At 54.3% G+C, this 15,218-nt stretch overlaps 1 protein-coding gene across 1 annotated transcript; it reads right to left on the reverse strand.

Annotated features, from left to right (window-relative positions):
- Positions 1–2,177: 2,177 nt before the first annotated feature.
- Positions 2,178–14,930, reverse strand: LOC135442077 (death domain-associated protein 6-like; the record flags this gene model as incomplete). Its single annotated transcript, XM_064701624.1, has 4 exons — positions 14,601–14,930; positions 13,779–14,023; positions 9,515–11,150; positions 2,178–2,345 (listed from the first exon to the last, which is right to left on the reverse strand). Coding segments are annotated over exons 2-4 (2,020 nt in total), but the record flags the coding sequence as incomplete, so codon positions are not given.
- Between the last annotated feature and the right edge of the window lie 288 nt (positions 14,931–15,218).

The raw sequence follows: 15,218 nt of genomic DNA on the forward strand, positions 1-15,218 counted from the left end.
CGTGCCCATTTCCAGGCCCCGTTTTTCCCATTTTCCCCCGTTTTCCCCCATTTCCCCCATATTTTTTACCCCGTTTCCCGTGCCCGTTTCCTGTCCCCATTTCCCCGTTTCCTGGCCCGTTTTCCCCATTTTCCCCCATTTTCCCCCATTTCCCATATTTTTTACCCTGTTTCCCTGTGCCCGTTTCCGTGCCCCATTTTCCCCGTTTTTCCCCAGTTTTCCCCCATTTCCCCCATTTTTTTACCCGGTTTCCCCGTGCCCGTTTCCTGTCCCCATTTCCCATTTCCATTTCCCATTTTCCCCCATTTCCCATGCTTACCCTGTTTCCCCGTGCCCGTTTCCTGTCCCCCTTTCCCCATTTTTCCCCCGTTTTTCCCCCGTGTTTTTACCCTGTTTCCCTGTGCCCGTTTCCCATTTCCATTCCCCCAATTTTCCCCCGTTTTTCCCCCGTGTTTTTACCCGGTTTCCCCGTGCCCGTTTCCGTGATTTCCTGTGTTTTTACCCGGTTTCCCCGTGCCCGTTTCCTGTCCCCATTTTTCCCCCATTTCCCCCGTTTTTCCCCGGTTTCCCCGTGCCCGTTTCCCATTTCCCCCATGTTTTTACCCTGTTTCCCCGTGCCCGTTTCCGTGCCCCGTTTTCCCCGTTTTTCCCCATTTTTCCCCCATGTTTTTACCCTGTTTCCCCGTGCCCGTTTCCCGTCCCCGTTTCCCATTTCCATTTCCCATATCCTGTGTTTTACCCTGTTTCCCCGTGCCCGTTTCCCATTTCCATTTCCCATTTCCCCATATTTTACCCTGTTTCCCCGTGCCCGTTTCCGTGCCCCGTTTTTCCCATTTTTCCCCGTTTTCCCTGTTTTTCCCCCCATGTTTTTTACCCTGTTTCCCCGTGCCCGTTTCCTGTCCCCATTTGCCCCGTTTTTCCCCATTTTTCCCCCGTTTTTCCCCCGTGTTTTTACCCGGTTTCCCCGTGCCCGTTTCCCATTTCCATTTCCCATTTCCCCCATGTTTTTACCCGGTTTCCCCGTGCCCGTTTCCTGTCCCTGTTTTCCATTTCCATTTCCCATGTTTTTACCCTGTTTCCCCGTGCCCGTTTCCTGTCCCTGTTTTTCCCCCATTTTTCCATTTCCATTTCCCATTTCCCGTGTTTTTACCCGGTTTCCCCGTGCCCCTTTCCTGTCCCCGTTTTCCCCCATTTCCCCCGTTTTCCCCCGTTTTTCCCCCATGTTTTACCCGGTTTCCCCGTGCCCGTTTCCATGATTTCCCATGTTTTTTACCCTGTTTCCCCGTGCCCGTTTCCATTTCCCCATTTCCCCCATTTTTCCCCGTTTTTCCCCATGTTTTTACCCAGTTTCCCCGTCCCCCTTTTTCCCATTTTCCCCATTTCCCCCATGTTTTTTACCCTGTTTCCCCGTGCCCGTTTCCTGTCCCCGTCTTTCCCCATTTCCCCATGTTTTTTACCCGGTTTCCCCGTGCCCGTTTCCCATTTCCCATGTTTTTTACCCGGTTTCCCCGTGCCCGTTTCCGTGCCCCGTTTTCCCCCGTTTTTCCCTGATTTCCCGTGTTTTTACCCGGTTTCCCCGTGCCCGTTTCCGTGCCCCGTTTTTCCCCATTTTTCCCCCGTGTTTTTTACCCGGTTTCCCCGTGCCCGTTTCCTGTCCCCATTTCCCCATTTTCCCCCATTTCCCGTGTTTTTACCCGGTTTCCCCGTGCCCGTCTCCCATTTCCATTTCCCATATCCAGTGTTTTTTACCCTGTTTCCCCGTGCCCGTTTCCGTGATTTCCCCATGTTTTTTACCCTGTTTCCCCGTGCCCGTTTCCATTTCCCCATTTCCCCATTTTTCCCCCGTTTTCCCCCATGTTTTTACCGGTTTCCCCGTCCCGTTGTTCCCATTTTCCCCATTTCCCCATGTTTTTTACCCTGTTTCCCCGTGCCCGTTTCCGTGCCCCGTTTCCGTGATTTCCCGTGTTTTTACCCGGTTTCCCCGTGCCCGTTTCCCATTTCCCGTGTTTTTACCCTGTTTCCCCGTGCCCGTTTCCCATTTCCATTTCCCATTTCCCGTGTTTTTACCCTGTTTCCCCGTGCCCGTTTCCCCCATTTTTCCCATATTTTTTACCCTGTTTCCCCGTGCCCGTTTCCGGGCCCCATTTCCCCGTTTTTCCCCATTCCTGTGTTTTTACCCTGTTTCCCTGTGCCCGTTCCGGGCCGCGGCGCCGTCCCTCTCTCGCGGTGCCGCTCCTGGCGCTGGGCGAAGCGCGCGATGACGTCGTCCAGCCGGGCCAGGGCCAGGCGCCGGTTCCGCCGCAGCCGCTGCGCCAGCTCGGGGTCCGACAGCGCCGGGTCCGTGCCTGCGGTGAGGGGGGACCGAAATCAGGGATCGGACAGAATCACAAATTACTGGAATTCCCAAACCCTGAAATTCCCAAATCCTGGAATTCCAAACCCTGGAATTCCCAAATCCGGGAATTCCCAAACCCTGAAATCCCGGATTGCCCAAAATTCCCAAATCCTGAAATTCCCAAACTCTGAAATCCCAGACTGCCCCAAATCCCAAATCCTGAAATCCCAGATTGCCCAAAATCAGAAATCCCAAATCACTGATGGCCAAAATACCAAATTGCTGAAATTCCAAATCCTGGAATTCCCAAACTCTGAAATCCCGGATTGCCCAAAATCCCGAATCCTAAAATCCCAGATTGCCCAAAATTCCAAATCCCCAACTCCCAGATTGGATGAAATGCCAAATCACAAAATTCCCGAATCCTGAAATCCCAGATTGCCCAAAATTCCGAATCCTGAAATTCCCAAACTCTGAAATCCCGCATTGCCCCAAATTCCCAAATCCTGAAATCCCAGACTGCCAAAATCCCAAACTTGCCCAAAATCCCAAATACCAAAATTCCAAATTTCCTGAAATCCCAAATCCTGAAATCCTGAATTGCCCAAATCCAGATTGCCCAAAATCCCAAATCCTCCAAATTCAGATTGGCCAAAATCCCCAAATTCCAATGACAAATCCCAAATTTCCCAAAATCCCAAATTCAATCCGAATCTGAAAATCCCAAATTCCAAAATATCAAATTCTGAAATCCCAAATCATGAAATTCCAATTGCCCAAATCACAAATCCCAAATCACTGATTGCCCAAAACCCCAAATTCCTGAAATTCCCAAACCCTAAAATCCCGGAATTACCCCAAATCCCAAATCCTGAAATTCCCAAATCCCTAAAATCCCAAATTCCTGAAATGACTGATTGGCCAAAATCCCCAAATTCCTGAAATTCCAAATCCTGAAATTCCCAAATCTGAAATCCCTGATTGCCCAAAATCCCAGATTGCCAAAATCCCGAATTCCTGAAATCCCAAATCCTGAAATCCCGATTGCCCAAAATCCCAAATCCCTGAAATACCAAATCCTGAAACCCAAATTGCCCACAATCCCAAATCCTGAAATTCCCAAATCCCAAAACCCTGAATTCCCGAAATCCCAAATTTCCTGAAATCCCAGATTGGACAAAATCCCCAAATTCCTGAAATCTCAAATCCAGAAATCCCCGATTTCCTAAAATCCCCAAATACTGAAAATCCCAAACCCTGAAATCTCGGATTACCCTAAATCCCAAATCCTGAAATCCCAGATTGTCCAAAACACCAAATCTCCAAATCCCAGATTGCCCAAATCCCAAATCCCAAGCCAAAGTCCAAATCCCAAAATTCCCAATTCCTGAAAATCCCATCTTTCCCAAATTTCCCAAAATCCCAAATCCTGATATTCCCAACCCTGACCCCTAAATTTCCCAAAATCCCAATCCTGAAATTCCCAAAACCTGAATTCCCAAACCCCAAAACTCCCAACCCCAGATATCCCCAAATTCCCAACCTTCAAAATCCCAATCCCCAAAATCCCAAATTTCCCAAATCCCATCCTCAAATTTCCCATTCCCAGCCCCACCTGTCCCCATTTTCTCTCCCTTTTCCCACTTCCTGCCCGTTTTTGCCCCTTCCCATTTCCCCCATTTTCCATCATTATCCTGCATTTTCTCCATCTTTTACCTCATTTCCTCCTTTTCAGCCCATTTTCCCCATTTCCCCTCTCATTTTTCCCATTTTCCCATTTCCATTTTCCCCATTTCCCATTTTCCCTCCATTTTTCCCATTTTCCCCAATATCCCCCCCATTTCCCCATTTTCCATTTTCCCCATTTCCCATTTTCCCCATTTCCCTCTCATTTTCCCATTTTCCCCATTTCCATTTTCCCCATTTCCCTTTTTCCCCATTCCACATTTTCTTCATTCCCCATTTTCCCAATTTTCCCCATGCCTCTCCATTTTTCCATTTTCCCATTTCCCATTTTCCCATTTCCCATTTTCCCCATTTCCCATTCTATTTCCCATTTCCATTTTCCCCATTTCCATTCCCATTTCCCCATTTCCCATTTTCCATTCCCCATTTCCCCTTTTCCCCATTTCCCATTTTCCCATTTCCATTTTCCCCATTTCCGTTTTCCCATCTCCACATTTTCCCTCATTCCCTCATTTTTCCAATTTCCCCCATGCCCCTCTCCATTTTTTTCCATTTCCCCTCTCATTTTTCCCATTTCCCATTTCCCATTTCCCATTCCATCTCATTTTTCCCATTTTCCCCATTTCCCATTTTCCCCATTTCCATCTCATTTCCCATTATCCCCATTTCCCATTTTCCCTTTTTCCCCATCTCATTTCCCATTATCCCCATTTCCCATTTTCCCCATTCCCATCTCATTTCCCATTTCCCATTTTCCCCATTTCCCATTTTTTCCATTTCCCCTCTCATTTTTCCCATTTTCCCCATTCCCATCTCATTTTTCCCATTTTCCCCATCTCCACCGTTTTCCCTCATTCCCCTCATTTTTCCCAATTTCCCCCCATGCCCCTCTCCCATTTTTTTCCATTTCCCCTCTCATTTTTCCCATTTTCCCCATTTCCCATTTTCCCCATTTCCATCTCATTTCCCATTTTCCCCATTTCCCATTTTCCCCATTTCCCATTTCCCATTTTCCCATTCCCATCTCATTTCCCCTTTCCCCCATCTCCACCATTTCCCTCATTTTTCCCCAATTTCCCCTCCCATTTCCCCATTTACTCCATTTTTTCCCGTTTTTCCCATTTTCCCCATTTCCCCTCTCATTTTTCCCATTTCCCATTTTCTCCATCTTCCCCATTCCCCGCTCATTTTCCCATTTTTCCCATTTTCCCCCCAATTTTTCCCCATTTTTCCCATTTCCTCTCCAATTTTCCCCCATGTCCCATTCTTCCCCCACTCCTCATTTTCCCCCATTTTCTCCAATTTTTCCCCATTTATTCCCCATTACCTGGCTTACACTCATCAGTGAGGTGACTCCCAAAGTTGTGCCCCATTTTTTCCCATTTTAACCCCAATTTTTGCCCATTACCTGGTCTGTATTCAGCAGTGAGATGATTCCCAAACTTGTACCCCAATTTTTCCATTTTTGCCCCATTTTTTCCTATTTTTACCCCATTTTTTCCCCATTACCTGGCTGACACTCATCAGTGAGGTGGCTCCCGAAGTTGTGCCCCATTTTTTCCCATTTTCCCCCATTTTTTTCCCATTTTTGCCCCATTTCCCCCCTTACCAGGCCTGTACCCATCAGTGGATGACTCCCAAAGTTGTACCCCATTTTTTCTCCTTTTTTTCCCATTTTAACCCCAATTTTTGCCCATTACCAGGCCTGTACTCGTTGGTGAGATGGCTCTCACAGTTGTACCCCAATTTTTCTTGGTTTTACCCCATTTTCACCCCGTTTTTTTCTGCATTCCCCACGCCATACCTGGCCTGTACTCATCAGTGAGTTGGCTTCTAAAATTTTTTCCCATTTTACCCCGTTTTTACCCCATTTCTCTGTCCCACCTGGTCTATACTCATCGGTGAGGTGGCTCCCAAGGTTGTGCCCCGTTTCCCATTTTTTCAGGCTTTTACCCCATTTTAACCCCAATTTTTGCCCATTACCTGGTCTGTATTCAGCAGTGAGATGATTCCCAAACTTGTACCCCAATTTTTCCATTTTTGCCCCATTTTTTCCTATTTTTACCCCATTTATTCCCCACTACCTGGCCTACATTCGTTGGTGAGGTGGCTCCTGAAGTTGTGCCCCATTTTTTCCCATTTTCCCCCATTTTTTCCCATTTTAACCCCAATTTTTGCCCATTACCTGGTCTATACTCATCAGTGAGGTGGCTCCCAAAGTTGTACCCCATTTTTTCCTATTTTTCCCATTTTTCCCCCATTCCCCGTGCCATACCCAACCTGCACTCCCCAATGAGGAGGCTCCTGAACTTGTACCCCATTTTACCCCATTTCCCTCAGTTTTTTCCCATTTTTCCCCCATTTTCCCCCATTACCCAGCCTGTACTCATCAGTGAGGTGGCTCTCAAAGTTGCACCCCATTTTTTCCCATTTTACCCCATTTTCACCCCATTTTTCCCCCATTACCTGGCCGGTACTCGTCAGTGAGGTGACTCCTGAAGTTGTACCACATTTTTTCCAATTTTTACCCATTTCCACCCCATTTTTCCCCCATTCCCCGGCCGGTACTCATCAGTGAGGTGACTCCCGAAGTTGTACCCCATTTTTTCCCATTTTTTCCCATTTTTTTGTGTTTTCACCCGATTTTTCCCCTCTCACCCGGCCGGTACTCGTCGGTGAGGTGACTCCCAAAGTTGTACCCCATTTTTTCTCCTTTTTTTCCCATTTTACCCCATTTTTACCCATTTTCCCCCTGTTTCCTGTGCCATACCCGGCCGGTACTCGTCGGTGAGGTGGCTGTCGAAGCTGTACCCCATTTTACCCATTTCCCCCCATTTTCACCCCATTTTTCCCCCATTACCCGGCCGGTACTCGTCGGTGAGGTGACTCCCGAAGCTGTACCCCATTTCACCCCATTTTTGCCTGGTTTTACCCCATTTTTACCCATTTTCCCCCCGTTTCCTGTGCCATACCCGGCCAGTACTCGTCGGTGAGGTGGCTCCCGAAGTTGTACCCCATTTTTCCCATTTTTACCCATTTTCACCCCAATTTTTGCCCATTACCTGGTCTATACTCATCGGTGAGATGACTCCCAAAGTTGCACCCCATTTTACCCCATTTTTACCTATTTTCACCCCATTTCTCCCCTCTCACCCGGCCGGTACTCGTCGGTGAGGTGGCTCCCAAAGTTCTACCACATTTTTTCCCATTTTTTTGCTGTTTTTACCCTGGTTTTCCCCTCTCACCCGGCCGGTACTCGTCGGTGAGGTGGCTCCCAAAGTTGTACCCCATTTTTTCCCATTTTACCCAATTTTTACCCATTTTCACCCCAATTTTCCCCCTCTCACCTGGCCTGTACTCGTCGGTGAGGTTCCTGCTGAAGCTGTACCCCATTTTTGCCTGGTTTTACCCCATTTTACCCCATTTTCACCCCGTTTTTGCCCATTACCTGCTCTATACTCATTGGTGAGATGACTCCCGAAGTTGCACCCCATTTTACCCCATTTTTACCCATTTTCCCCGTTTCTTGTGCCATACCCAGCCGGTACTCGTCGGTGAGGTGCCTGCTGAAGTTGCACCCCATTTCACCCCATTTTTTCCCATTTTCACCCCGTTTTTCCCCATTACCCGGCCGGTACTCGTCGGTGAGGTGGCTCCCGAAGTTGTACCCCATTTTTTCCCCATTTTTTGCTATTTTTACCCCATTTCTCCTGTCTCACCTGGCCTGTACTCATCAGTGAGGTGGCTCCCGAAGTTGTACCCCATTTTACCCCATTTTTACCCATTTTCACCCCGTTTCCTGTGCCATACCCGGCCGGTACTCGTCAGTGAGGTGGCTCCCGAAGTTGTACCCCATTTTTTCCTGGTTTTACCCCATTTTTACCCATTTTCACCCCGTTTTTGCCCATTACCCGGCCGGTACTCATCGGTGAGGTGGCTCCCGAAGCTGTACCCCATTTTTTCCCATTTTACCCCATTTTTACCCCATTTTTCCCCCATTACCCGGCCGGTACTCGTCAGTGAGGTGGCTCCCGAAGCTGTACCCCATTTTTGCCTGGTTTTACCCCATTTTTTCCCATTTTTACCCCGTTTTTCCCCTCTCACCCGGCCGATACTCGTCGGTGAGGTGGCTCCCAAAGCTGCACCCCATTTTTCCCCATTTTTTCCCATTTTCACCCCGTTTTCCCCCATTACCCAGCCGGTACTCGTCGGTGAGGTGCCTGCTGAAGCTGTACCCCATTTTTTCCCATTTTACCCCATTTTCACCCCGTTTCCTGTGCCATACCCGGCCTGTACTCGTCGGTGAGGTGGCTGCTGAAGCTGTACCCCATTTTTGCCTGGTTTTACCCCATTTTCCCCCGTTTTCACCCCGTTTTTGCCCATTACCTGGTCTATGCTCATCTGTGAGATGACTGCCAAAGTTGCACCCCATTTTTTCCCATTTTACCCCATTTTTGCCCATTACCTGCTCTATACTCGTCGGTGAGGTGACTCTGAAAGTTGTACCCCATTTTACCCCATTTTTACCCATTTTCACCCAAGTTTTTCCCCTCTCACCCGGCCGGTACTCGTCGGTGAGGTAACTCCCGGTCGGTGAGGTAACTCCTGAAGTTGCACCCCATTTCTTCCCATTTTTTGCCATTTTTACCCCAATTTTCCCCCATTACCCGGCCGGTACTCGTCGGTGAGGTGGCTCCCGAAGCTGTACCCCATTTTTTCCCATTTTTACCCATTTTCACCCCAATTTTCCCCCATTACCCGGCCGGTACTCGTCGGTGAGGTGACTCATGAAGCTGTACCCCATTTTTTCCCATTTTTACCCATTTTCACCCCATTTTTCCCCTCTCACCCAGCCGGTACTCATCGGTAAGGAGGCTCCTGAAGTTGTACCCCATTTTTTCCCATTTTTACCCATTTTCCCCGTTTCCTGTGCCATACCCGGCCGATATTCATCGGTGAGGTGGCTGCCGAAGTTGTACCCCATTTTTTCCCCATTTTTTGCTATTTTCACCCCATTTTTCCCCCCTTACCCGGCCGGTACTCGTCGGTGAGGTGACTCTGTAAGTTGTACCCCATTTTTTCCCATTTTTACCCATTTTCACCCCGTTTCCTGTGCCATACCCGGCCGGTACTCGTCGGTGAGGTGGCTCCCGAAGTTGTACCCCATTTTTTCCCATTTTCCCCCATTTTCACCCCGTTTTTCCCCCATTACCCGGCCGGTACTCGTCGGTGAGGTGGCTCCCGAAGTTGCACCCCATTTTTTGCTATTTTTACCCCATTTTTACCCCGTTTTCCCCCATTACCCGGCCGGTACTCGTCGGTGAGGTGACTCCCGAAGCTGTACCCCATTTTACCCCATTTTTTCCCATTTTTACCCATTTTCACCCCGTTTTTCCCCATTACCCGGCCGGTACTCGTCGGTGAGGTGACTCCCGAAGTTGCACCCCATTTTTTCCCATTTTTTCCCATTTTTACCCCATTTTCCCCCATTACCCGGCCGGTACTCGTCGGTGAGGTGACTCCCGAAGTTGTAGACCAGGTCGAGGTGGCGCCGCTCCTGCAGCCGGTTGCCCACCTCGCGGAACGCCTCCTGCGCCATGCTCTCCATCTGGCGCCGGCCCAGCCCCAGGCGGTGCCGCGCGCTGGCGCCGCGGATCTCGCGCAGGATGTCCGAGTAGTCGGGGAAGGCGTCGGGCCGGTTGATGAAGCGCTCGATGCTGCGGTTCACCTCGGGGTAGCGCGTGCCGCGGAAGCGGATGCGCTGCTCCAGCACGCGCCCCGTCAGGCTGCTGCAGTCCTTGAGCTGGCAGAGGCGGCGGAAGATGCGCATCATGCGGCGCTTGAGGCGGTTCTCCTGCAGGTACGGCGAGTCGGCGCTGTCCAGCTCGGCCAGGTCCAGCTCGCGCTCCTGCAGCCGCCGGATCTCGCTGGCGTAGACGCGCAGCAGGTGCTCCAGGTGCCGGATCTGCCGCCGGGAGCCGCCCGCGCGCCGGCCCGAGGCCTCCGGGGGCTGCGGCTGGGCGCCGGGATACTGGGATGGGGCGCTGGGATGCTGGGATGGGGCGCCGGGATACTGGGATGGGGTGCTGGGATACTGGGATGGAGCACCGGGATACTGGGATGGGGCGCCGGGATACTGGGATGGGGCGCTGGGATACTGGGATGGGGTGCTGGGATGCTGGGATGGGGCGCTGGGATACTGGGATGGAGCATTGGGATATTGGGATGGAGCATTGGGATATTGGGATGGAGCACTGGGACACTGAGATGGAGCATTGGGATGCTGGGATGGGGCACTGGGACACTGGGATGGAGCATTGGGATGCTGGGATGGAGCGCTGGGATTGCTGGATGGAGCACTGGGATGCTGGGATGGGGTACCAGGACACTGGGATGAGTTGCTGGGGCACTGGGATGAGCTGCTGGGATACTGGGACGAGGCACTGGGATTGGCGGATGAACCGCCGGGATGCTGCGAGGAGGCGTCGGAGCACCAGGACGGACCATTGGGATACTGGGATGGAGCACCGGGATCGCCAGAGGAGCCCTGGGGACACTGGGATGGATCAGTGGGACACTGGGATGAACTGGTGGCGGCACACTGGGACGGCTCAGCTCCGTCGGGACACTGGGATGAACTGGTCGGGCACTGGGACGAGCCGGGAGGGCACTGGGAGGCACTGGGAGGATTCTGGAAGGTTCCATCGGGACTCTGGAAGGTTCCATCGGGACTCCGGAAGGTTCCATCAGGATTCTGGAAGGTTCCATCAGGATTCCGGAAGGTTCCATCAGGGTTCCGGAAGGTTCCATCAGGGTTCCGGAAGGTTCCATCAGGATTCCGGAAGGTTCCGTCGGGGTTCCGGAAGGTTCCGTCGGGGCTCGGGGGCGCGGGCAGGGCGCGCAGGGGCAGGCGGCGCCGCAGCGCGCGCGCCTTGAGCACGGTGCACAGCTCGTTGATGTAGACGTAGACCTTGCGGCGCCGGCCCCGCACGCGCCGCAGCAGCCGCCCCAGAATGTTCCGGAACTCGGCCGAGCCCCGGAAGTCGGGGTGGGCGCGCAGGTGGCGCGAGCTCAGGAAGGGCAGCACCTCGGGGTGCTCCTGCGTCAGCGGCGCGCACACCGACAGGAACTGCAGAGGGGGGAAGGACACCTGGTTACACCTGGGCACACCTGGAGCACACCTGGGTTACACCTGGGTTACACCTGACCACACCTGGGTACACCTGGGTTACATCTGGAGTACACCTGGGCACACCTGGGTTACACCTGGGTTACACCTGGGTTACACCTGAGCACACCTGGGCACACCTGGGCACACCTGAGCACACCTGGGTACACCTGGGCACACCTGGGTTACACCTGGTTACACTCGGGTTACACCTGGGTTACATCTGAGCACACCTGGGCACACCTGGTTACACCTGGGTTACAGCTGGGTTACACCTGGGCACACCTGGTTACACCTGGGCACACCTGGAGCACACCTGGGTTACACCTGGGTTACACCTGGGCACACCTGGGTTACACCTGGGCACACCTGGGTTATACCTGAGCACACCTGGTTACACCTGAGCACACCTGGGTTACATGAGTTACGCTTGGATAGAACTGGGATACACCTGAGCACAGCTGGATACACCTGAGATACACCTGGATACAGCTGAGTAGAACTGAGATACACCAGGGGTACACCTGGAATACACCTGGGCACACCTGGGCACACCTGGATACAGCTGGGGTACACATGGATACAGCAGGGATACACCTGGGCACACCTGAGTTACACCTGGTTACACCTGAGTTACACCTGGTTACACCTGGGCACAGCTGAGCACACTTGAACAGAACTCAGATACACCTGGGCACACCTGGGTACACCTGGATAGAACTGAGATACACCTGGGTACACCTGGGTTACACCTGGGTACACCTGAGTTATACCTGAACACACCTGGGGTACACGTGGTTATACATGGTTACACCTAAATTACACCTGGAGTACACCTGAGCACAGCTGGATAGAACTGACATACACCTGGGTACACCTGGATACACCTGGGTTACACCTGGGTACACCTGGGCACACCTGGGTTACACCTGGGCACACCTGGTTACAGTTGAGCACACCTGGTTACACCTGAGCACACCTGTGCACACCTGGGCACACCTGGATAGAACTGCCACGAACCTGAGCACACCTGAGTTACACCTGGATAAAACTGAGATACACCTGGGCACACCTGGGTACACCTGAAATACACCTGGATACAGCTGGGATACACCTGGGCACAGCTGAGCACACTTGAACAGAACTCAGATACACCTGGGCACACCTGGGTACACCTGGATAGAACTGAGATACACCTGGGTACACCTGGGTTACACCTGGGTACACCTGGGTACACCTGGGTACACCTGGACACATGTGGGATGCACCTGGGATATACCTGGGTACACCTGAGTTATACCTGAACACACCTGGGGTACACCTGGATATACGTGGTTACACCTAAATTACACCTGGAGTACACCTGAGCACAGCTGGATAGAACTGACATACACCTGGGTACACCTGGATACACCTGGGTTACACCTGAGCACACCTGGACACACCTGTGCACACCTGGATAGAACTGCCATGAACCTGAGCACACCTGAATTACACCTGGGCTACACCTGGGCACACCTGGATACACCTGGGTTACACCTGGGTAGAACTGAGATACACCTGATAACACCTGGATACACCTGGGTTACACCTGGGTTACACCTGAGTTAGACCTGAACACACCTGAGTTACACCTGGGCATACATGACACACCCAGGACACACCTGGGCACACCTGGGAACACCTTGCACACACCTGGGGCACACCTGGGTCTCTTTGGACACACCTGGGGCACACCTGGGCACCCCTGGGCCACACCCACACAGCAGGGCCCACTTTGGCCACACCCAGACACACCTGAGAGCACACTTGGGACACACCTGGGCACACCCAAACTGACACCTGGGCACACCCTGACACACCTGGACACAACCCTAATGCACTCAGGTACATCTGGGGCACACCTGGGCACAGCTGGGTCCAGTCTGGCTACCTGAGACCACACCAGGACACACCCAGATGCACCTGGGCCACACCCCTGCAGCCTTGAGACCACACCTGAGCACACCCTGACACACTCGGGCACACCTGACACCACTTTGGCCACACCCCCGGGAAACACGTGGGCATGACCCAAATCACACCTGGGCCACACCCACACACACTTGAGAGCACCTTGGCCACGCCCCCAAGGACCAGGACACACCTGAGACCACACCTGGGCCACACCCACACACCTGGGCACACCTCAGACCACACCCAGACACACCTGGGCCACACCCACACACACTTGAGACCACCTTGGCCACGCCCCCAATGACCTGGGCACACCTGAGACACACCCACACACCTGGGCACACCCTGACACACCTCAAACCACACCCACACACACCTGGGCCACACCTCAGACCACACCCACAAACCTGGGCACACCTGGGCAAACCCTGACCCACCTGGCCACACCTGAGATGACACCTGGGCCACACCCACACCCACCTGAGACCACACCCAGACACACCTGGGCCACACCTCAGACCACACCCAGGCCACACCCACCCACCTGAGACCACATCTGAGCCCCCGCCCACCCCCTGAGGCCACACCCACCCCCTGGGCCCCGCCCCCGTTGCCCCGCCCCCCGTTCCTCACCTCCCGGAAGAGCCGCTCGTTCTCCTCCCAGAAGGCCCCGCCCCTCCCCCCCCCGGCCCCGTTCGGCGGGGGCGTGGCCATGGTGGGGGCTGGGGGAGGGGCGGGGCTGGGGGCGGGGCTTGGCGAGGGGGAGGGGCCTGGCGGCGAGGGGGGGGGGCCTCGCTCCTCCTCGTCCTCGTCGTCCAGGACGATGATTGGCTGAGGGGACGTGGCCATGGCGAGAGGGGAGGGGGCGTGGTCAGAGCCTGAGGGGAGGGGGCGGGGTCAGGGCAAGGACCCCCAAACCACCCAAAAATCACCCAAAATTCCCCCAAATCACCCCAAATTCCCCAAAATCACCCCAAATTCCCCTCCCCCACCCTCAGAGTTCCCCTCGCCCCCACACCAAACTCGGCCCCTCCCCCACCCGCACCCCAAAATTCCCCTCCGGCCCCAACTTCCGCCTTCCCCTCCCCCACCCCGCTCCCCTTCCATTCCCCCCAAATTCCGCCGCCCCTCCCCCTCCCTACCCCCTCAGGGCCCCCCAGAATTCCCCAAAAATCCCCAAAATCGCCCCAAATTCCCCTCAGCTCCCGCCGGCCTCCCTTCCCCCCCCAGCCCCTCCTCGCGCCCCCTTCTCGCCCCTCCCCCTCCCACGCCCCCCTCCCGTTTCTCGCCCCTCTCCCCGCTCCGGGACTCCCGAATTTGCCCAAATTCCGCCGAATTCGCCCCAAAACCCCCCAGGTCCCACCCTTACCCTCACGGCCTTGACCCCGCCCCTCCCGCGCAAGCCCCGCCCCCGGCCCCGCCCCCCCGGGCAGGCCCCGCCCCCCCCGCGCTCACCGGGCCCGCGCGGCTCCTCCGGCGCCGCTGCCACCGAGCGGCCGCGGCCGCGCACTGCGCAGGACCGGAAGTGCCGCCCCGCGCCGGCCCGGCCGAGCGGGCGCCGCCATGACACCGTACAAAGAAAGGGGCGTGGTCAGGCCCGGCGGCCAATCGCGGCGCCCCGCCTCATCCGGGAACCCCGCCGCCGAGCCGGGCGCCGCCATCTTAACGTGAGGCGCGGCCCCAGACCCCGCCCCTTTAACCCCGTTGTTGCCGCGCGTGTTCCCGGGCAGTTCGTGGCACTCCCGTTGCCGCTCCGGGCCGCGGAGCGGCCGCCGCTGCCGCGCCATGGCCGGGATCGCCGGGGAGGCGGAGCCGCGCAGGCGCATGGGCGGAGCACAAGATGGCGGCGGTACGGCGGCCGCGAGGAGCCCCGTCCCGTAAAGCGAAGGCGCAGCAAGAGGGCGGCCAGGAGGTGCCGTACGGGCTCAGCCAATCAGCGCGCGGCGTTCCGCCAGCAGGGCGGCGCCATAGCGGTTAAACACGTGACAGCAGCAGCCAATCAGCTTAGTGGAAATGCAAATCTTTATTGGTTGATACTTTAAAAAGACGGAAAACAGGTGTTGCGTCACTTCC

The sequence above is a fragment of the Zonotrichia leucophrys genome, unplaced genomic scaffold (assembly GCF_028769735.1).
Source record: "Zonotrichia leucophrys gambelii isolate GWCS_2022_RI unplaced genomic scaffold, RI_Zleu_2.0 Scaffold_1016_17582, whole genome shotgun sequence".
In the NCBI taxonomy this organism is placed as follows: Eukaryota; Metazoa; Chordata; class Aves; order Passeriformes; family Passerellidae; genus Zonotrichia; species Zonotrichia leucophrys.